The 22,480-nt window shown below is 40.1% G+C and overlaps 1 protein-coding gene across 6 annotated transcripts in view; it reads right to left on the minus strand.

Moving 5' to 3' along the window:
* The window catches only part of NBEA (neurobeachin), a 579,373-nt gene that overhangs the window by 511,697 nt on the left and 45,196 nt on the right, over positions 1–22,480 (minus strand). For all 6 annotated transcript variants that reach the window (XM_071208160.1, XM_071208159.1, XM_071208158.1 and 3 more), the window contains exon 2: positions 2,081–2,312. In XM_071208160.1, the coding sequence (XP_071064261.1) occupies positions 2,081–2,312 (232 nt within the window). The remainder of the gene's footprint in view (positions 1–2,080; positions 2,313–22,480) is intronic.

The raw sequence follows: 22,480 nt of genomic DNA on the forward strand, positions 1-22,480 counted from the left end.
CACATATTTTAATGAAATAAAATGTTTCATTATTCAAATAATATAAATTTTCAGTTACTACATTTTATTCAGGTCTGTTTCTAAGAAAAGATACTAGATAAAAATAAAGTACCTTAAAAACCCTAAGTTAATATGAAGCATTTTTAAGCAACCAGTTTTAAAAGCAACCTTGATAGAAAGATTTCTTAATGCTTTAGTTAAAAATACTATTTTAAAAATTTAACTTCTATTTGCACATTTTTATCCCATATCCTACATATGCTAAAGAGCAATCTACATTTGTATTTAATTACAGAATTATTAAAATTTCTAATTTGTTGTATATATAATATAATCATAATAATTTTATTATGTCAGGTCTTATTTTATAGAACAAGATTTTTTAATAGCCTGAATCCCCAGCACCGCTTTTTCTGTTTATCCATTTTCTGAAGGACTCTGAGGATATTAAAGTTTAATAAGATTTTTAAGACAGAAAAAATACAGTATGAAATAGCTAAAAATTATTTTATCAACTTACAGATGTTTAACTTCCTTCTGTAGATGCTTTCACATTATTAAATGAAAAGTACCTCACTGACCTAACATGCTACAACATCTCCAGAGATGAGAAATTAGTGCTGTTTTGGGGACTTTTGGGGCCTTTAGTTCTTCCAGTTATATAAATTTTACTTAGAAAACAAGAAAGGTGGGTAGACATATTTTTCTAAGACTCATTCTCTTTTCTCCTATCCTTCTATCACAGGGTTCTTTTAGAAGGAAATGTTTAAAATAACAAAAAAGTGAAAACAATATTAATATTAATGAGAAGAAGCCTTAAGAAAATTAAGGAGTTTTATATAACAGACATGTCAAAACACAAAATCTGTGGCCCTATCATGCTGTCAGTATACATCCCCAAGTTCATGAATTATGTACCAGTCAACTATTATGCATGTAAAGCTGGCTCATTCTTTAATCTGTACCTCTATAAAGACATAATCAATTTACTTACAAAAAATTAATTTAAGGGCTAAAACTCAGACATGAAGATTCAAAAACTGCATTTTTAAGAAATATAAACTTAAATCTCATTTTTTCATCAAGAATCCCTTGAAAGCAATTAGAAATGGTTTTAATATACTCTATAAGAAAAACACAATTCTAAAAACATTGTTTAAAGCCTTGTTGTTTAACCCAATCTTCATTTCATTCTTTCTTATGTATTGTTTTTGGTTGACAAAAGTTAAAATTAATTAAAGGCATCAAATGTGGACTTTCTGGCGAGTGAACTACTTTCAAGGCTCAGACACGACTAGGATATTGTAAGGAGTCATACTGCCACTTACAGAATTAGGAAACCCTCTCATGTCACAAGATACTCCTGCTGAAGACTCACGGCTTCAGAGAACTGACATTTCATACTGCACACTTATTTTCTGGGAATAGCTGTTGCTCTGGGACCAGGCTTCAAAATACTTCTACTGGAGTACATCTAACTACAGAGGAGAATGGACGGGCGGGGAGGTAAGGGGTGAAGGTAAACGTGGTAGATTTCAAGATTATTGCCTGAACTGATCCAAAACAAGCACAAAAAGTAATATCTTCATCCTGAAATCTCATGCAAGTTTTACGTTCTATTCCATAAAATATATACATATTTTTAAATACAAAGGTATGCCCCCAAAATATTAAATTAAAATGAACACTTCCAAAAGATACACCCCATTTGTCGTAAGGCTTTTAGCACCTCCAGTCACAGTTCCCCATCCTGCAGACCTCAGGGCATGGGGAAGGCATTCAGTAAACATGCCTATTTTAACCATGTAAAGGTTTAATTAAATACAAACATAAGGTTTCTTTTTCCGATAAGATTTCATAGCACTCATTACATTAGATATTCTAAAGCCTAGCAAAGCAAAATTAGTAAATACAGAAGAAGCCTTCATATATTCTTCAGCCTTCCCTTTAAAATAAAAGGCAAGTTTTAACATGCATTTCTATTTATGTGCTTTAAATCTGTATTTCCTATTAAATGGAAAGCATTATGAAAACGTTTATCAACATTCAAACAGCCCTCTCCTGTTGGGTAACCCCATACCTGCTATCATGTCATCTACAGCACTCATTTTCAGCAACACTTGTTCAATTAGCCCAACTTCTGTGCTAGTCTGTAAATTGCGAACACTTTTGCGTAGGATGGCTGTAAACATGCTCCATATTTCTGCTTGACACGTGACATCACAGTGCTCCAAAAGCTCCGTCATGCACGTTATACTCTCGGCATCCTGGATAATAAAGTTCATTTCCAAGTCAAATTCTCCACCAACCAGCTGAAAGGAAACAGAAAGGAACAATAACTGAAGAGAATACAGGACAGCTTATTTTACAACAATAAAATAAAATAATACCAAAAATCCGAGTCACAAGAAAGCATAGCTATTCTAAAAAATTCCAAGTCTTTTGGTGTAAAACTAATTTTGGATAAAAGTTTTGAGTTATAAATAAGCGAAAGCTGCTATAAAAATTAAAACTAGCCAACACAATTGTAACTTTTTTTATGGAAAAGGAGATTTCCAAAAATCCCTGAGTGGGATTCAGAACAAAATTACTCAAAGTAAGGTTTAACCTTTAAAAGTGATAATCACTATATAAGAAACAAAGATTGGTTTAGTTTTCATATAAAGGAAGAAAATATTAATTAATGTAACCTGGTAGCCTACTGCCTCAGTCTCCCACTTCTGAGTTAAGCAGGAACAAAGGAAGCCAGCTTAAGCCAGTCTTATAGGCAGTAAAAAAGATGCCCAAGAAAGAGCTAAGTCAATATCAATTCAGCACTAAATTCCATTCCTTATTTGGCAAAGGTGAGCAGGTAAAAACTAAAATGGTTGTAATGTGATGGGGGAAGTGGTTAATCACAAACTTTTCTTCTGGGATAGCTTGTAACTTCTGAAGTATCCTATCTATGGAGAAACTGAGGAAGGGCTTGCATGCTAGGCTTAGGGGTATAAATTGTGTCATTTTTCTTTGTTCGGGGCACGAGCCACGTTTTCTGGTTGTGTGCCCCTTCTTGCAAGATTGAGAATAAGTTTAATAAGGCAATGTGTCAGGTTCTTTTAACAGCTGTTCTCAAAGGACAAACGAAAGCCTCAAGAAGCCTGTTTAATGACAGCATCTTTGAGTTATGGCCTTTGGCCAAACAAATCAAAAGACCGTCGTCCCAGGCACCGCTGAAGGAGTGTGAGAAATGCAACACACGGTGCACAGAAATCGTGGTGCTCCCATTCTCAGCTGACCAGACCACACAGCAAGTGCTACATTCTGGGGTAAGCATCATTCTTAAAGACAAACACTGACAAGCTGGCTATCCTTTTAGCCTGGAGAATGGACGGTTTAGAAAAGAAATGAGAACCACACACAAAATGCCTGACAAATCTGAAGTCATGCAGTCAGTAATCCCTTCAGCAAGGATTTGACTCCTTAAAGACTTAGCCCCACTCACTGTCCCAGGCACTAGGGCTGTGTCAGTGGACAAGTCCACACACCAGCAGCACCAGACTACAGGAATGAAGGTGCAGCACGTATGTCTGCCCTACCCTATTCCAAAAAGACTGAAATTGGCTGAGAACGATGCATGAAGCATGAAAAAGGACATTGATTTGGGTAGGTAAGAGGAAGGAAAGGAAAACGGCAGTCAGGCACAGATAGGGGGCAGAGTTAACACCAAGGAACTTCCTATGGCTGAAGGTGTTCACAAATCACTGAGCGACCCACGGTATAAAATAAATAGGAGTAATAATAATGAGTATAGTAATAATAACAACAATATCGCCAACTCCTTTACCCGACTTTTAAATCTATTCTAAGTGTTTCCTAAGTATTAAATAATTTAATTCTTTTAACAACCTTATGAGAAAGAAGTTACTATTCCCTCCTTTTTTTTTTTTTTTTTTGGGTACCAGGGCTGGGGATTGAACCTGGGACCTGGTATGTGGGAAGCCAGAGCCTTACCCCTGAGCTGTGTTGACTCCCCTGAGTTGATTTTTTCATTTGTTTGCTTGTTGTTTTTGTTGTTTTAAGGAGGTACCAAAAACTGAACCCAGAACCTCCCATGTGGGAAGCAGGTTCTCAATTCCTTGAGCCACAACCACTCCCAACCTCCATTTTACAGATAAGGAAACAGAGGCACGAAGAGTCAAAGAACTTCAAAATGTCAAACCCGAGTAGTCTGCCCTCACGCAAACCATACAAGCAACAAAACCTTGCTAAGGCATGCTTTTAAAGTCTTCTTAAACTGAAAATTTTTAAAAACCGTTCTGGTCCCAAATTGTAAAATACAACACCCTAGAGAACCAGCAAGATGGCAGTGGAGTAAGGGGCTCCTAGAGTCAGCTCCTGCTAAGGGCAGTTAGCAAACACCCAGAGCTCTCCGGAGCTGCCGAAGCACCTGTTTGGGGGTTCCAGGGGCCAGAAGAGCATCCTGCAACGTCCTTGAAGGAGTGGAAGGAGGAGATGCCCATCTGCAGAGAAGACTCATAAGTAGACGCTCCACACCCCGGAGGCCGGTGCCATCCTCCACTGGAGGCACGAGCCGCCTCGGGAGCTGTTCCGCGGCGGGAAGTGAAAGCTCCACTTCCCCAAAACCAGGGAGGAAGAGATTGCTGGGCACCAACTTCCGCTACTGATGAGGAAATTCAGCGGCTGCAGGATGATCCTGAGAACAGCTAAGGTTGGAGCCTGTCAGGTCAGAAAGAGGCTGGGAGCCGCCATCTGAACTCTGCGCCTGGCACGAGGAGAAGCGGGGCGGACTGAGGACCCCAGTGCTAGGGGGCCCAGCTTCTTCCCATCCAGGCCAGATGCAGGTCTAGCCTAGGCCCCAGCGCCACCTCCAGCAGGGAGGAAGCTGTGGGGACCTGCGCCAGCCAAGCTGTGGAGGCTGGTGATTGTCCTGCTCTGGCAACACGAGTCACCCCAGGAGCTGCTCTGTGATGGGAAATGGAAGCTCCATTTCCCAGGAAAAGGGGAGGAGGAGACGGTTGGCTGCCAATTTCAGCTACTGATTGGGAGACTTGGCTGGCTAAGAGACACCCTGGGAACAGCTGGGGTGAGAACCAGCCCAAGTCGGAAAGAGGTCTTGGTGGTGGAGTGAGTGATGCATGGGAGCACTGCATGATGTTAAGCATTGCTGTTTTGTAAGTTCAGAACTTTTATTATACATTTATTATTTATGTATGTTTATGCATATATGATATACTTCAATAAAATTTTTTTTAAAAAAGAGGCCAGTAGCTGCCATTCTGACTCCACCCCCAGCCTGAGGGGAAGCCGGGCTGACAGTTTCTTTCACGCAGATCAGCCTGCAGCCTGCCTAGGCTTCAGTCCTGCCTCTGGCGGGGAGGAGGCCGAGAGCCCTGCACCAGCCTATCCAGGTAACTGCAGGGAACTGTGGCTGCCACAGACTGAAAATCAGAAGTCTACCAGGACAACTGCGGTCATCTTGGACCCACACTGCATAGATGGCTGCCCACACCTGCAGCTCCATCCCCACCCCAGGCAGGGGAGAAAGGGATGTGAAGTTCCATCAGTTTCTCTGGGCAACTGCAGTCTAGGCCTGCACGTGGATTATTCCACACAGCTATGACTCTGTCCCTACCCCTGGCAAATGAGAAAGTTGGAAGAAGATTCATTGGTCCTTGGTGCAATGAGGGCACCTTGAGCCTCCACAGCTTACAGCACCAACTACATGCTTGGCTCCTACTGCACAACCAGCAAGGGAGAAATGATAGGAAGCCCTAAGTAGAGAAAAAACTGCACTCAGAAAAAATACTCTAGTAAGCCAGATCCAAAGACACCAACAAAAAAATCACAATCCACACCAAGACACAGGAAGCTATGGCCCATTTAAAGGAACAAGATAAGCCTCCAGATGACATGAAGGAATTGAGACAACTAATTATAGATGTTGAAACAAATCTCCTTAATAAATTCAATGAGATGGCTAAAGAGATTAAGGATATTAAGAAGACACTGAGGCGGCGGACTTGGCCCAGTGATTAAGGCGTCCATCTACCACATGCGAGGTCCGCAGTTCAAACCCCGGGCCTCCTTGACCCGTGTGGAGCTCGCCCATGTGCAGTGCTGATGTGCGCAAGGAGTGCCCTGCCACACAGGGGTGCCCCATGCGCAAGAAGTGCGCCCCATACGGAGAGCCGCCCAGTGCAAAAGAAAGTACAGCCTGCCCAGGAATGGTGCCACACACACAGAGAACTGACACAACAAGATGACGCAACAAAAAGAAACACAGATTCCCGTGCCGCTGACAACAACAAAAGCGGACAAAGAAGACGCAGCAAATGGACACAGAGAACAGACAACCAGGGTGGGGGGGGGGGGGGAGAGAAAAAATAAATAAATAAACAAACAAACAAACAAATAAATAAATAAATCTTTTTTTTAAAAAAAGACATTGGATGAGCACAAAGAAGAACTGGAAAACATACATAGAAAAATAGCAGATCTTATGGGAATGAAAGGTGTAATGAATGAAATTTAAAAAACACTGGAATCATATAATAGTTTTGAGGAGGCAGAAGAAAGGATTGGTGAGCTTGAAGAAATGGTCTCAAAGTGAACATACAAAAGAAGAGTTGAAGAAAAGAAGGGAAAAATTGAACAAGGCCTCAGGGAACTAAATGACAGCAAAAGGTATGCAAACATATGTGTCATGGGTGAGCCAGAAGGCAAAGAGAAGGGAAAAGGGGCAGAAGGAATATTTAAAGAAATAATGGTAGAAAATTTCCCAACCCTACTGAAGGACAAAGATATCATGTCCAAGAAGCACAACATACTCCCATCCGAAAAAATCCAAATAGACCAACTCCAAGACACATACTCATCAGAATGTCAAAGGCCAAAGACAAAGAGATAATTCTGAGAGCAGCAAGAGAAAAGTAATGCATAACATATAAGGGATATCCAAGAAGATTAACTGCTGATTTCTCACCAGAAACCATGGAGGCAAGAAGACAGTGGTCTGATATAGTTAAGATACTGCAAGAGAAAAACTTCCAGCCAAGAATCTTATATCCAGCAAGACTGTCTTTCAAAAATGAGGGCGAAATTAGAATAGTCACAGATAAACAGAAACTGAGAGAATTTCTAAGCAAGGGACCAGATTTTCAGTAAATACTAAAGTGTGTGCTAGAGCCTAAAAAGAAGACAGGGAGAGGGGCCTGGAAGAGAGTCTAGAACTGAAGATTTTATCAGTAAAAGTAACTACAAGCATCAAAAGAGTGGTAAAAATAAAATATGACAGATAAAACTCAAATAGGAATAAATTTAACCAATGATAAGAAAACTGCAACTCAGTGTTAAACAAATCAAAAAAAGCCCTAAATAACTGGAAGAACATTCCATGCTTATGGATTGGAAGACTAAATATCATTAAGATGTCAATTTCTACTCAAATTGGTATACAGATTTAATGCAATACCACTAAAAATTCCACTAACATTAAAGAAAAAATTGAAAACACAATCATTAAATTTACTTGGAAGGGTAAGGAGTCCTGAATAGCTAGAAATATCATAAAAAGGAAAAGTGAACCCTCATGTCCAGGCTTTAAATCATAATACCTACCTATAGTGGTAAAGATAACATGGTACTGGCCTAAAGACAGACACCTTAGACCAATGGAACCAAATTTGTGGTTCAGAAACAGACCCTCACAGTTATGATCAAGTGATTTTTGACTAGCCTGTCAAACTCACACAGCTCAGGCAGAACAATCCATATAACAAATGGTGCTGAAAGAACTGGACATCTATAGATGAAAGAAGGAAAGAGGACCCCTATTTCATACCTTATCCAAAAACTAACTCAAAATGGATCAAAAAACTAAAAACAAAAGAACCATAAAACTTCTAGAAGAAATTACTGGAAAATATCTTCAAGATCTGGTGGTAGGTGGTGGATTCTTAAAGGAGATAAGAGAAGGGCTGAGTGGACTACTGATGTTTAATGTATGTAGAAGTTTTAATTAGCTTTACTGTAAAATTGTGGAAATGTATAGAGTGGATGGTAACACACAGTGATTAACAGCTAGTTTATAAACGGGGATGTGACTGAAAATGGTAGTCTAGTTATGTAAATGCCAACTGACAGAATGCTTGAGAATAATCTATAAGAACTGGATAGCACAGTAAACCAAGAGGTGGCAAGAGGTGGGTGAGAATTGTGGTTGATGGTACAGAGGCAAGAGTATCCTTTGTGAGCTAGAGCAAATGTATATCACTACTACAGGGTGTTAGGAATGCGGAGAAGCATGGGAAAAATACAGCTGGAGTGAACTATGGACTGTGGTTAGTAGTAATATATAATATTCTTCCATCTATGCAAAAGATGTACTGTGTTGATACTGAGGCAGTATGGAAAATGTGAGCCAAATGTACACTATGGACATGGCCAATAACCAGATGATATTATTTTATCTGTAGCAAATGACACACCACATCGTGGTGTGTTGATGGAGGGGTGTTGTTTGGGAATTCTGCCCATGCGCATGATTGTTTTATAAGTTTACAACTTCTGTTATAAAAAAATACATTTAAAAAATATTAATAGGGTGGGCTGGGGGAAAAACACACCAAATGTAAGATAAGAACTATGATTAGTAGCAAGATTTGACAGTGTTCTTTCACAGTTTGTATAAAACGTCTCACGACAATGCAAGGTGTTGGTGGAGAGTTGATGTATGGGACCCCTGTATGATGCTATGCATGTTTGCTTTGTAAGTTCACAACTTTTACAATATGCTTAATTGTTAATGTATGTTCATATATAAATGATATAAAGATAATAATCAGATTGGTTAGGGGAAAAATACTTTGTTTAGTAGTAATATTTTGACAATGCTCTTTAATCATTAGTTAAAAAGGTTTAAAACAATGCAAGTTATTGGTGGGAGGGTGAGATGTTATATATGTTTGTTTAATATTATATATGTTTGTTTTGTAAGTTCACAACTATTATACATTTATTGTTTATGTATGTTTATTTATAAGTGATATATTTCAATAAATTAAAAAAATATAAATTAACACCCTACATATTTTCTCTGTAACAGACCCAAATTTCAACTTGATAAACAACTGGCCCTTATGCTAAGCGGCCTGTAGAATACCACGGCTGGAGCTGAGAGCACAGCTCTGAGGCTGGGGTCCTGGGTTCGGATTCCAGTCGCTCCGCTCCCCAGCGCGTGGCCCTAATGAAGCGACGTCTCTCCATGTGTTACTTGGTCTGACTAATTGCTGCTGTGAAGACTGAAGGAGACAGTGGTGTTCACCGGCGCAGGCACCATGGCAGACCCTCGGGTGGCATCTGGCTGACACCAGGGATTACCACCTCTCATGTCCTGGGCCCAAGATCTACAACCCAGCCACCGGACCCCACCTCTGAAGAACCCTGAAACTCGGCAGCTCTAGTCTTGGTGCTCCAGCAAACAAGAGTTTGACTGAGCATCGTTACTCTACCAAAGCAACTCAAGCATCATGTTCATGCCACGGTCTAAGTGAAGAATTGCTTCTTTATTCCATATTGCGAGTCCATTTGGCCTGGGTCACTAAGACGAAACTTGTAGGCTAGTAATTAGGAACAGGGAAGCAGTTCTCTAGAAGTTAGACAAACAGAGAAATAAAAAGGGATGTGGGGGCGGCGGACTTGGCCCAGTGGTTGAGGCGTCAGCTTTCCACATGGGAGGTCCAGGGTTCAAACCCCGGGCCTCCTTGACCAGTGTGGAGCTGGCCCATGTGCAGTGCTGATGCGTGCAAGGAGTGTCTTGCCACGCAGGGGTGTCCCCTGCGTAGGGGCGCCCCACGTGCAAGGAGTGCACCCTGGAAGGAGAGCTGCCCAGTGCAAAAGAAAATGCAGGCTGCCCAGGAATGGCACCGCACACACGGAGAGCTGATACAACAAGATGACGCAACCAAAAGAAACACAGATTCCTGTGCTGCTGACAACAACAGAAGCGGGCAAAGAAGATGCAGCAAATGGACACAGAGAACAGACAACTGGGGTGGCAGGGGGAGATAAATAAATAAATCTTAAAAAAAAAAAAAAAAAGGGATGTGGGCACTTGCTGATTGAACTAACAGAAGCAGAATAAATCTATGTAGGAATCGGTGTACATGAAGTTAGGAGGGCATGGAAGAACCTGTCAGAGCACTCCCAAACTGGGTAGTTCTATGTGCTCTAGACTCTGGTATTACCTAGTACCATTATGAAATGTGAGAATAACACAGATGGTCTCAGGGAGGAGGCCAAAAAAGTTTAAATTATTTAACAGTATCTGTAGCTCTAACAATCACAGTCTGTTATGTGAATCCTGAAGTTCCATTTCTACAATCAAAAACACAATGTCCCTTTCACATATCACTGAGGTACACAGCAGGGGAAGGCATGGCGCTCTGTCTGCTCTGCATGAAGCTGAAGGAGTCCTTAGGGAAGATGTCGTAAGCGAGCCCAGCCTTTCCAGCAGTTATCCCCGCTTTAGGACATGATGAAGAGGCCACTGCTGGGTGCCATCCCCATCCCAAGGTTGGGGAACCTGTATTTCCCACCGGTAATGAACGGCTCCATATTCATCGGCAGTCAAAGCATATGAGCCAAAAGCAGAATGAGCCAACCTCTGCTATTTTGACAGCTCTCGGTCCCGCAATCCCAGGAGGGTAAGGCACCCACCCCACAGGAGGAGGGCAGGGCAGCCGGGCAGCAGGGCAAGGCCCTGGAGCTCAGAGACAGGAAGTGCCCTCAGGTCCGAGGGGCAAGTTCTGAGAAGGCAACAGAGGGGGCAGGTTTATGGCAGCTCTGAAGAAATCAGCACTTTGGGAACACTGAGTGGGATAAAATGTGGATGGAAGACAAAAATAGTTCTATAGGTAATAACTGAAACCTCTGGAGGTAGTAAACTATAGTAAAGGAAAGCAACCAATTTGTTGAAAGTTATTTCAGTAAGAAAACAGAAGACTTTGAATGCTAGATTACAAGAGACCTGGGAGGGAGGGAGGGAGGAGGAAGGAAACTCTCTTACAGGAAAAAATTTAAAAAGCAAAGAAAGTGACATGACAAAGCTAAATCCTACCTTACGAAGACAACAAAATATCTCTTCTTAGAAAAAGTGTGCCAAATCACTGTTACTATTTTATAAGAGATTTATAAACCAATTGAAATTTCCTACAAATCTGAATGTATCAATGTGACATTCATTAACCTATATTAAGAGTTACATCTATTCCCGTGCCGCTGACAACAACAGAAGCGGACAAAGAAGACGCAGCAAACAGACAGAACAGACAACCGGGATGAGGGGGGAGAAGGGGAGAGAAATAAATGAATAAATAAATCTTTAATTAAAAAAAAAAAAAGAGTTACAGCTTATCCTACATGCTTTTCTCCTCAAAATTCCAAAACGTATTGCCACTCTAAGACAAGTGGTCCACAGTGGTGCTTCCCACTCAAGAATCAATCTCAGGTCAATTTATATAAAGTAAATACCATAGCTGAGCCTTTATAATGACAAGAACTTTTATTTACTTTATGTCTGAATTTAAAATTTAGCATATATCTTCCCGAAGCTAAATGTAGAACTGCCATATATTACGGCAATCCTGCTCCTAGGAATATATTCTTAAGAACTGAAAGCAAGGAAGCAAACAGGTATTTGAACATCAATGTTCACATCAGCATTATTCACAATTGCCAAAATGTAGAAACAACCTAAGTGCCCATCAACCAATGAATGGATAAACAAAATGTCGTGCATATATATATTCACACAATGGAATACTACTATTCAGCCGTAAGAAGAAATGAACTTGGGATGCTTTTGACAACAGGGATGAACCTTGAGGATATAATGTTGAGTTACACAAGCCAGGCACAAATGGACAAATATTATATGGTCTCACTGATGTGAACTAAATCCGATGAGTAAACTTATGGAATTGAACTATAAAGTCTACGTTAGTAGGAAACAGAATGTGAGTTGAACAGGGGGAGCTGATGCTGAATGTATGTAGAATGTTTAATAAAATCGGTTGTAAATATGTAGAAATGGACAGAGTTGCTGGTAACATATTATAATGTGTATAACTAACACTGCTGATTTATAAATCTGATTGTGGCTGAAAGGGGTAGTCTAGAGAGGTCTTTAATGGAAAGACAGCTAAAGGATCATCTAGAGACTGTATAACAGTGATTCTGGTGGTAGATTAGGATTGTGATTAATGGAATGTTCCTCTATTATAAGGGGTTAAGAATATGGGAAACATGGGAAAAATACAACTAATGTAACTTAGAGACTACAGCTAACAGTAATATTACAGATTTCTTAACAAAGGCAAAGAAGTTAGTGTATCAAAGCTAAAGGTAAAAAAAAGAATATGGAATTTAGTTTTATGAGATGTGAATATGATCAAGCTTTTTTTTTTCATTTTCTTTTTTCTTTTTTTAAGATTTATTTATTTTACTTATTTCTCTCCCCTTCCCCCCGCCCCAGTTGTCTCTTCTCTCTGTCTATTAGCTGCTTGTTCTTTGTCCGCTTCTGTTGTTGTCAGCAGCACGGGAATCTGTGTTTCTTTTTGCCACGTTATCTTGTTGTGTCAGCTCTTCGTGTGTGCAGCACCATTCCTGGGCAGGCTGCACTTTCTTTCGCACTGGGTGGCTCTCCTTACGGGGCACATTCCTTGTGCGTGGGGCTCCCGTATGCAGGGGACACTCCTGTGTGGCACGGCACTCCTTGCGAGCATCAGCACTGCACGTGGGCCAGCTCCACGCAGGTCAAGGAGGCCCGGGGTTTGAACCGCGGACCTCCCACGTGGTAGGTGGACACGCTAACCACTGGGCCAAGTCCACTTCCCTCATTTTCTTTATTAACAAGGAGACCTTGGTCATGTCATTTAACTAATCTGTGCTCATTTATTCATCCTTTGAAATACTGGAGAAACAAGTGCGTTTGTTTTTTGTATTAAAAAGGAAAATGTGCCCAGACAGGATTTTTTAAAGTAATGTTACCATAATTTGTTAAAAGCTGCTTTTTGTCTGTCATTTTATTTTTTGGAGTTAAGTTTCTAAAAATAAATTCAGCATATAAAATGTTAGCTTTGAACTAAAGCCTTCTGAGAGCACTAAGGTTTCTAAATTAACAATTTAGGCTATCTTTTGCTTATTTTTTAAAAGATGTAGTTTTTAAAAATCTTTATGTGAAGTCTCAGATTAGCATGGATAATATGGGATAATTCAGTTTATTAAGTCAAACTGGACAATTATTAACTAGTTGGATTACTTTGCACAGTTCTTTTGGTTTAGCTCTGCTTATATAAAGCTCTAGCCTAACTCCCAGCTTCACCTTCCCCCACTTCCCATGTCTCCGCTGCTGTCATAAGAAACATTTTGTTCCTCTAAATAAAACATCTAACCCTTCACAGGTGTTACCCCCCAGTTGTACTCCGTCCCCAAGCGTCCAACCCTTAGACTGTTCCACCTCCATTAATCTCCCTATCTCAGCTGATGTATCACTTAATCTAAAAACATTCCCGGGACCCACAAAGAAGGCCTTTATCAGAACTCCAACTGCCACTCATCACACCACAGTGTGGCGGCACGACATCACCGCTGTCTGCAAACGTTCTCCAGCCCCAACAACACGGTGGACTCTTCCAGATAAGGGCCCTTCTATCTTACCCACTGCTAGAGCTCCCCCAGCCCACTGTCACACTGTCTAGCACACGTGCACGACTCACTGCTGGGCAGGAGGGGGGTTGGGTGAACCCACAAACTCCCACTGCTCTCCTGCGGCCACACAGCTTTTACAGTGCTCCAGAAATAATCACAAGGCCAAAGAAACTTCTTCCCATCACCACTACACTCCTCGGTTGCCGTACTTTTCTGCTGTGACAACTTGAGAAAAGTTAGATACTGGGTCGTTTGGATAAAATTCAGGAGACCTGAACTCTTGGCTCAGCAAGGTGCAATTTCCTACGAGTACTAAATACACGCCGCACAATTTTCAGCTGTTAAAATCCAGCTTACGTATATTTCTCCTTTTGGCCTCTAACTATTTGCAGATGAAACCAGTGTATGAGATCTTGCTTTGAAAAGGAATGCCAGGAGCGATACACGGAAAAAGCCGAGGGGGGCTCCAGGGTGACGTCCCTCCCCAAAAGCACCTAAGGAACGGCACCGACTGTCAGACTCCACCTCTGGGAAGCACGGGATCAACCAGGGGAGCCGTGGGGACAGAGCAGCCGCTGCGCTGTGAGGGCGTCCAGCAGCCCTCACCACGAGGGGCAAAGGCGTCCTTGCACCCGAGTGGCCGGTGCCCCGAGGACCTGGCTGTGAGGCCGGAGCACGGCAGGGCTGGGCAGACCTCCCTACACCTTCTGACAAAGGCATTTACAGGCGCAGGGATCAGCTGAGTGACCTGGGGCAGGTGACAAGAGGTAGGAAGGGCAACAGAAAGCCCTAAGGCCCAGGGAGGCGAGGGGCTGGCAGAGGAGACAGAGGGGTAGAAGAAGGCTTTTAAAGGCCCCCACGGGCCCCATGGAGTGGAGCCGAGAAGACCCTGCCCGGGCAAGCTCGGCCAGGAGGAAATGCCAATTGAACGGGCAGAGCCTCAAAGGAGAGCCCCACACCGGCCGGCAGGGGACTTTCTTTGTTCCTTTCTCTTTTTTTTCCCCTTTTTTCTTAGTCCCAGACATTAACGGTAATCCTCTCAAAGCACCGAGTGTCCACAAAGCTAAGGGAAGATGGACTGTAGTGACCACACGTGGCAAAGACCAATTTTATAAAAAGAGTTCAGAAAAGCCACTAAATAAGCAAACTCACAACTGGTAGCCACAACAAACCCCAGGGAGTGGGGGAGAATCTGATTTCCAGATTTGTCTCATGGAAATATCCAGTGTAAAACAAAAAACGGCAAGGCATGCAGAGAAACAAACTACAACCCATTCATAGGAAAAAGAAGAAATCAATAGAAACTGTCCCAAAGATGCCCAAGTATTAGACCTACTTGACAAAGACTGAAATGAAAGCGTCCCTGCAGAGGTCAACAGCAGATTGAGCAGGCAGAAGAGAGAACAGGCAGAGCGGAAGGCAGGTCGACAGGGTCCCACAGTCTGAGATGCCTAAAAATGATGTCACGTTTTGTCAACTTCCTTTTCTTCAAAAAAAAAAAAAAAAAAAGCTGCATTTTTAATATCTTTCTAAATTTTATCAAAGTAAAGCATAAATACGGTTTTAAAGAAATCAAATAGACTAGAAAGGGTCATAAGGAAATCAGGAGTCCTCTGCTTTTCCCCTTCCCACTGCTTTGGTTAAACAAAAAGCAGGCCAAAAGTGCACTGCTTACTTAATAAAGATTAATACTAAACTTTATTAACCATAGATCAAGTCCACACATATTGTTAATATTGTTATTTAAAATGGACTTGTATATCCTTGGACCTCTAATACTTCACATAAATTTCAGGATCTACTTACTACATTTCATTTGGGGGGCAGTGGGGAACACAACCCTACAGAAGTAATGTCAGAATTTCACTGGATATATGAATTGTTCTGGGGTGATTTAATTACAGTGTTGGCCCATCACATCCTTATCTACTCTTTAGCACTGGAAGCATGCCAGCATTCTTGAACTCGGTTTTTATTAGTGAGCCTGGCTTATTTCTAGCTTCACTATCTCGTTTCTGACTCTAGGAACCTAAAGGGAAGGACCCATCTCTGCAGAGCCCACACTGTGCTGGGTCAGTGTGCTCCTCGTGGGCGTCCCACCGCCCTCGGCTGGTCAATCATGTGGGTAAGCACCTGCTCCCAATTTGGCATGTACTTTCTTGTGAACTTTTCTAACAATAGTCTTTAATTTAATGTAGTTAGTTTTCATTTCAAGATTAATCTCAGTCTACTTCAAAATCATAAAAATATTTTTTTTCCAAAAGCTTTAAAAATTTTGACATGGATGTTTAAGTGCTTAACCTAGATTTGATTTTTGTGTAGGGTATGAGGTAGGAATTCAACTGATTTCTGCATGTTTACATGCGCAGGCTCACACACACATATGAGCACAACTGTCCCAGCACCATTCTTTCTCCCAGTGACCACAATGCCACTTCTATCCTTTCACCATATAGCAAGCTCCCATTTACATGTCAGTCTGTATCTGAGTCAAGTCCACTGGTCTTCTCTTATGCCACCATACTAAAATATACCATATTCTGGGCCATAAAACAAACCTAGACAAATTTAAAAGAATTAGAATGATACATAGTGTGTTCTCTGATCACAACAGAATCAAACTAGAAACCAAAAACAGAAAGATAACAGGAAAATTGAACACATGGAAACTAAGCAACACACTTCTAAATAAGCCATGGGTCAAAGAGGAAAACTCAAGGAATATAAAAAAATACACTGAACTGAAGGAAAAGGAAACACGACCTATCAAAACTTATGGGATGCAAATAAACCAGAGGTAAGAGGGAAACTTAAAGCAATATATACTTACATTAGAAGAGGAAAAGTGTCAAGCTAACAATCTAATCTCCCACCTCAGGAATCTAGAAATATAATCTCCCAATTCAAGAAACTAGAAATAGAAAAAGCAGAAGGATAGAAGAAAATCAATGAAACCAAAAGCCAGTTCTTTGAAAGGTCAATAAAATTAACAATCTAGCTAGAATGACAGAAGAAAATATAGAGAAGACACAATTACCCATATCAGGAATGATATATACGGTATCACTATAGACTGTGCAGACATCACAAGGATAACAAAGGAATACTACGAAGGCCTCTCAATGCATAAATATGACAACTGCAATGAAATGAAACAATACCTCAAAAAGCGCAAGCTACTGTAATTCACTTAATATCAAATGTGTAGTATGAATAGCCCTTAAACTCTTAAGGAAACTGAATTCATAATTTAAAAATTCCTGAATGGGCGCAAATGGTTTCTTTTGCCCAACAATTAAAGAGTGAGCACCCACTGCACATAATCTCTTCCAGAAAATAAAGTGGAAGCACTTTCCAATGCATTTTTTTGTTGTTGTTGTTGTCCACTGACCTCAGCTACTGATTATCCAATGCATTTTATAAAGTCAGTATTACTCTGATACCAAACCAGAAAAAGGCTGTATTTAAAAGAAAATGAAAAGGGGACTACAGTCCAATATCCCTCATGAATATAGGCACAAAAATCTTCATCACAATATTAGATAAGAGAATTCAGCAATATATAAAAAGAATCTATATACCATAACTGAGCAGGATTTATTCTAGGAATGAAAAACTGCTTTAATATTCAAAAGCCAAGTAGTAAAACCCACCAGGTTATCAGGCTACATGAAGAAAAATCACATGCTCCTATCACTTGATGAAAAAAAGCATTTGACAAACTCAAACACCAATGCATGATTTTAAAAAAAAAGAACTCTGAGAAAACTAGTAATACAGAAGAATTTGTTCAACTTACTATAAAACACCTATCAAAATCCTACTGTTAACATCACACTTAATGTTGAAAAGCTGAATGCATTTCCCTCAGACTGGAAACAAGGAAAGGATATCTGTTCATGCTACCACTATTCAAAATAGTACAGGAAATTCTCAATATAGCACAGTAAGGCAAGAAAACGAAATAAAAGGTTTATTGATCCAAAGGGAAAAAATAAAGCTGTCCCTATTTCCTTATGTTATGACAGGCTACATAGAAACCCCAAGGAATCTACAAAAACACTTCTAGAACTAATAAGTGAGCACGGCAAAGTCGCAAGATCTGAGATCAGTGTACAAAACCCACCTATATTACTATGTACTAGCAATGGGCACATGGAAACTGGAATTAAAAATATAACACCATTACAATCACTAAAAAAAGTCTAATACTTATGTAAATTTAACAAAGACTTGTGTGCTAAAAATGAAAAAATTTCTGACAGAAAAAAATCAAAGAATATCTAAATAAACGGAGAGACGTACAGTGTTCAGGGACTGGAAGACTCAGAAAAGACGTCAAGTCTTTTCCAAATTGACACAGCAACTTACACAATTCTTGTCAAAATTCCAGCAAACTTTTTGTATATATAAACAAGAAAATGCTAAAATTTACATGCTAACACAAAGAAATTAGAACAGGTAATTTTTTTTGAAAAATAAAAAATAATCACTCCACATTTCCAAGACTTACTAGATTGATACCTAATCAAGATGCTGTGGTAGTGGAGAGATAGACACACAGATCGTGGAACAGAAGAGAGAATCCAGAAACAGCCCTACACAAGTATGGTCAACTGATTTTAGACAGAGATGCAAAAGCAATTCAATGCAGGAAGGCTAACTTTTTCAACAACTGATGGTTATTAATAAACAAGCTCACACACACAAAAATGAGCCTTGATCTAAATCTCACACCTTATACAAAAATTAACTCAAATTAGACCATAGATTTAAATATGAAATGTAACACTATAAAACTTTTAGAAGACACTATGGGAGAAAATCTTTGGGAACAAGGGGTTGGTGAAGAATTCTTAAGTCTGACACCAAAAGAAATATGCATGCAAGATAAACTTAGCGGGAAACGGACTTTGGCCCAGTGGTTAGGGCGTCCGTCTACCATATGGGAGGTCCGCGGTTCAAGCCCCGGGCCTCCTTGACCCGTGTGGAGCTGGCCATGCGCAGTGCTGATGCGCGCAAGGAGTGCCGTGCCACGCAGGGGTGTCCCCTGCGTAGGGGAGCCCCACGCGCAAGGAGTGCGCCCCGTAAGGAGAGCTGCCCAGCGTGAAAGAAAGTGCAGCCTGCCCAGGAATGGCGCCGCCCACACTTCCCGTGCCGCTGACGACAACAGAAGCGGACAAAGAAACAAGACGCAGCAAATAGACACCAAGAACAGACAACCAGGGGAGGGGGGGGGGAATTAAATAAATAAATCTTTTTAAAAAAAAAAAAAAAAGATAAACTTAGTAAATTGGATGTTATCAAAATTTAAAATTTGGCTCTACAAAAGTCCATGTTAAGAGTTTAGGAGAAAATACTTGCAAACTATATAACTGACAAAGACTAAAGTCTAGACTATATAAAGCACTCTTGAAACTCAATAGTATAAAAGCAAATAATCTTATTAGAAAATGGGTAGAAAACATGAAGAGACATTTCACCCAAGAGGATCTATGGATTACATAGTAAGGTATCACCATGCACTTACTCTAACAGCTAAAATAAAAGCCAGTGACAATACCAAACGTCAGTGAGGAGGCAGAGAAACTGGGTCTCATACAACTGCTAGTGGAAGCATAAAACGGTACATCAATACCAAAAAGCAATATGACATTTTGTTATAAGACTAGACATACAATTACCATGCAGCCCAGCAACTGTCTCTGGGACATTTATCCCAGAGAAACGGAAACATACATCCACACAAAATGCCAGAGTGACTGTTCTCAGCAACTTTATCTGGAATAACCAAAAACTAGAAACAATGAAAATGGCCCTCAATAAGCGAATGGTTAAACCAACTGTGGTGCACCCTCCGCGGAATACCACTCAGCCATAAAAAGGAACAAACTGTTGATACATGCAACAGCCTCAGACTGGTTGAGAAAAAAGACACAGGTGAGTGGTTGCCAGGGGCAAGGGGTGGTAGGGGTGAGGGGTGAGTACGGGGGCCGCAAAGGGAGTCCGAGGGAGAGCATACCCCACCTTGACTGTGGTGGCAAATCTGAACACGATGAAATGACATAACCAGTGCACACACTGTGCCAAGGTCCAAGTCCCTGTTTTCACAGGGTGCGACAGTTTTATAAGACGGAGCCATTAGGAGAAAGTACAAGAAGGGGGCACGGGAACTCTGTGCACCATCCTTGCAACCTCCTCTGAATCTATAACTATTTCAAAATAAAAAGTTTTTAAAAATTTTTAACCTTTCAAAAAATTCCTTAAATAAGAATCAAAAACAAGGTTGGAATCAATTATCTTAATAATATTTTATAGTACTAATTTTTCTAATATCATAGAATGAAATTGGAAATATACAAAAACCACTTACTAATAAAACTTCTAGGAGAAAATTTTCCTTTTTGACTACACAAACAGAATGTTAAAAAATCATGACTCTCTAAATTGCATGAAAAACATTTAGGAAAAAAGAGTGATTATCTATATTTAAGGCAAAAAACATTTACTGATTATTTTGTGTCAGCTGGTTGGCTAGGTTCCAGGGAGATAAAAATGAGTACATAGACCCCCAACTCAATGGATGTGCAAACTAATCTTATAGACTCAGAATGGGGAAAAAATAATCCAGTTGCTGGAAGAGTCAAGGACACTTAAAAAAAAAAAAACATTGAAACAGGCCCCGTGAACCTGCTTTTTCCTTGATTCTGACTAAATCACTCTGTGCCTCTACTACACTTTAATTGCCAAGTACTTGTTAAAAATCTATTTTTGCTGTAGAAAAAGTCTGGCGGTTCCTAATAAAGTTAACTGTAGAATTGCCTCATGACCTTGTAATCACACTCATAGGTACACACCCAAAAGAATTCAAAGAAGGGACTCAAACAGATACTTGCACACCAATGTTCACAGCCACAACACTCACAACTGCCAAAAGGTGGAAGCAACCCAGATGTCCATCAACAGGTAGCAGATAAACAAAATGGGGTGCACACATGCCACAGAACAGCACTCAGTCATAAAATGGAATGAAGTCCAGAGACACACGTGGCATGGATGAACCTCAAAGACATTATGTCGCATGAAATAAGCCAGACACAAAAGGACACATAGTATATGATCTCGCTGATACGAAATCCCTAGAACAAGCAAATTCACAGAGACAGAAAGTAGATTACAGGCCACCAAGGATGGGGCCAGGAAGAGGCAGAGGGAGATGGGGAGCTGGTGCTTAATGGGCACAGCTTCTGTCTGGGGTAATGAAGAGCTGTGGTATGGATGGATGGCAGTGATCGTAGCACAATATGGCGAGAGTAAACATCACTGAATGGAACAGATAAAAGTGATTAAAACGGGAAGTTTCATATTTTTCATGTTACCACAATCTTTTTTTAAATGTATCTATTCTATAAAACACACACGAATTAACAAGTTATGATTTCCTTTACATCCAGTAAAACTCCAAGTAAGAACCTACTATACCATCCCTTTAGGCAAGCAGCACAATCTAATGACAGAGTGACAACAGGAGAGCTCTCAAGAGGTGCTCTGGCTATAGGGCCATCCCCATTTTCACAGTTAATATACTATTATTTTATAAACACCCACAGGAAATATGAAAATGTAAAAAGATAAGCCTATTCATACAAATTCAGGAAATGGAAATTTTGAATAATTGTCACTATGGAGTTCACCAATTACCGCAGATATCAATACCACTATAAAAATATGTGAAGTTCTTGGATGCTAAAGATATCTTCTTTTTATAATAATTGCAGATTCAGTTAAGAGTCTAGGGATGTGGATGTGGCTCAAGCAATCGGGATCCCGCCTACCATAAATAAATCTTAAAAAAAAAAGTATATTCACTTTCTCCGCTTGTTTGCAAACTAAAGTAAATATAAAATATTTTTACTATAAATTGAGAAAGCAAGCTAAAAAGTGGAAATATAATCATGGTGTCAATACCAACATAGTTCATTGGAACACAAATTAACGTTTATATGAAAGTTTCTGAAACTGCATGGAAAAAATTTAACTTAATCAAAATAGATGACCCTTTCTGCATGCTACATTTTAACATTACATATGAAGTATTTACAGACTAGTTTTAAGCCAAATCTGCTTCCCATTTGTATGATTTGGAGCAAACTGCTTCATCTCTTTAACTACTACTTCTTCCATGTAGACAGTAGCTCCACACTGGTATGGGCTAATGTATGTGTGTATATATATAGTATATATGAATGCATGTCAGGAAAAGGAAAGCATCATATACAAATTGATGATGTACAGTTCATGTCTGTAAATTAAGGAAAAAGTTTAAACAAGCAAAGGCTTTTACAATAAAACCCAAAGAATTCAAGTTAGACGAGAAAGAATGATTTAAAAAAAAAAGTATTCTGAGTACGTATAATTTCTGAAGAAAACAAAGTAGAATAAAATATGGTCCTTACACATTCTAGAATTGTGCTGTCTACCATAGTAGCCACTGGCCTCGTGTGCAAGAAAGTACTTGCGTGTGGTCACTCTGAACTGAGAGATGCTCCTAAATGTAAATGCAAACAAGTTTTAAAGACTTAGTATTGAAAAGAAAATATTTAAAATCTCACTAATTTTTATATTCATTACATATGAAAATGATAAAATTTTGGATCTACTGAGTTTAAGTTCAATAAAATAGATTATCAACATTATTTTTACTTGTTCCTTTGCTTTTTTAACGTGGTGTGATAGTCTGAGACTTTTGTGGACCCTAGAAAATTGTTCTTAA

Source organism: Dasypus novemcinctus, chromosome 15, assembly GCF_030445035.2.
Source record: "Dasypus novemcinctus isolate mDasNov1 chromosome 15, mDasNov1.1.hap2, whole genome shotgun sequence".
NCBI classification, from domain to species: Eukaryota; Metazoa; Chordata; class Mammalia; order Cingulata; family Dasypodidae; genus Dasypus; species Dasypus novemcinctus.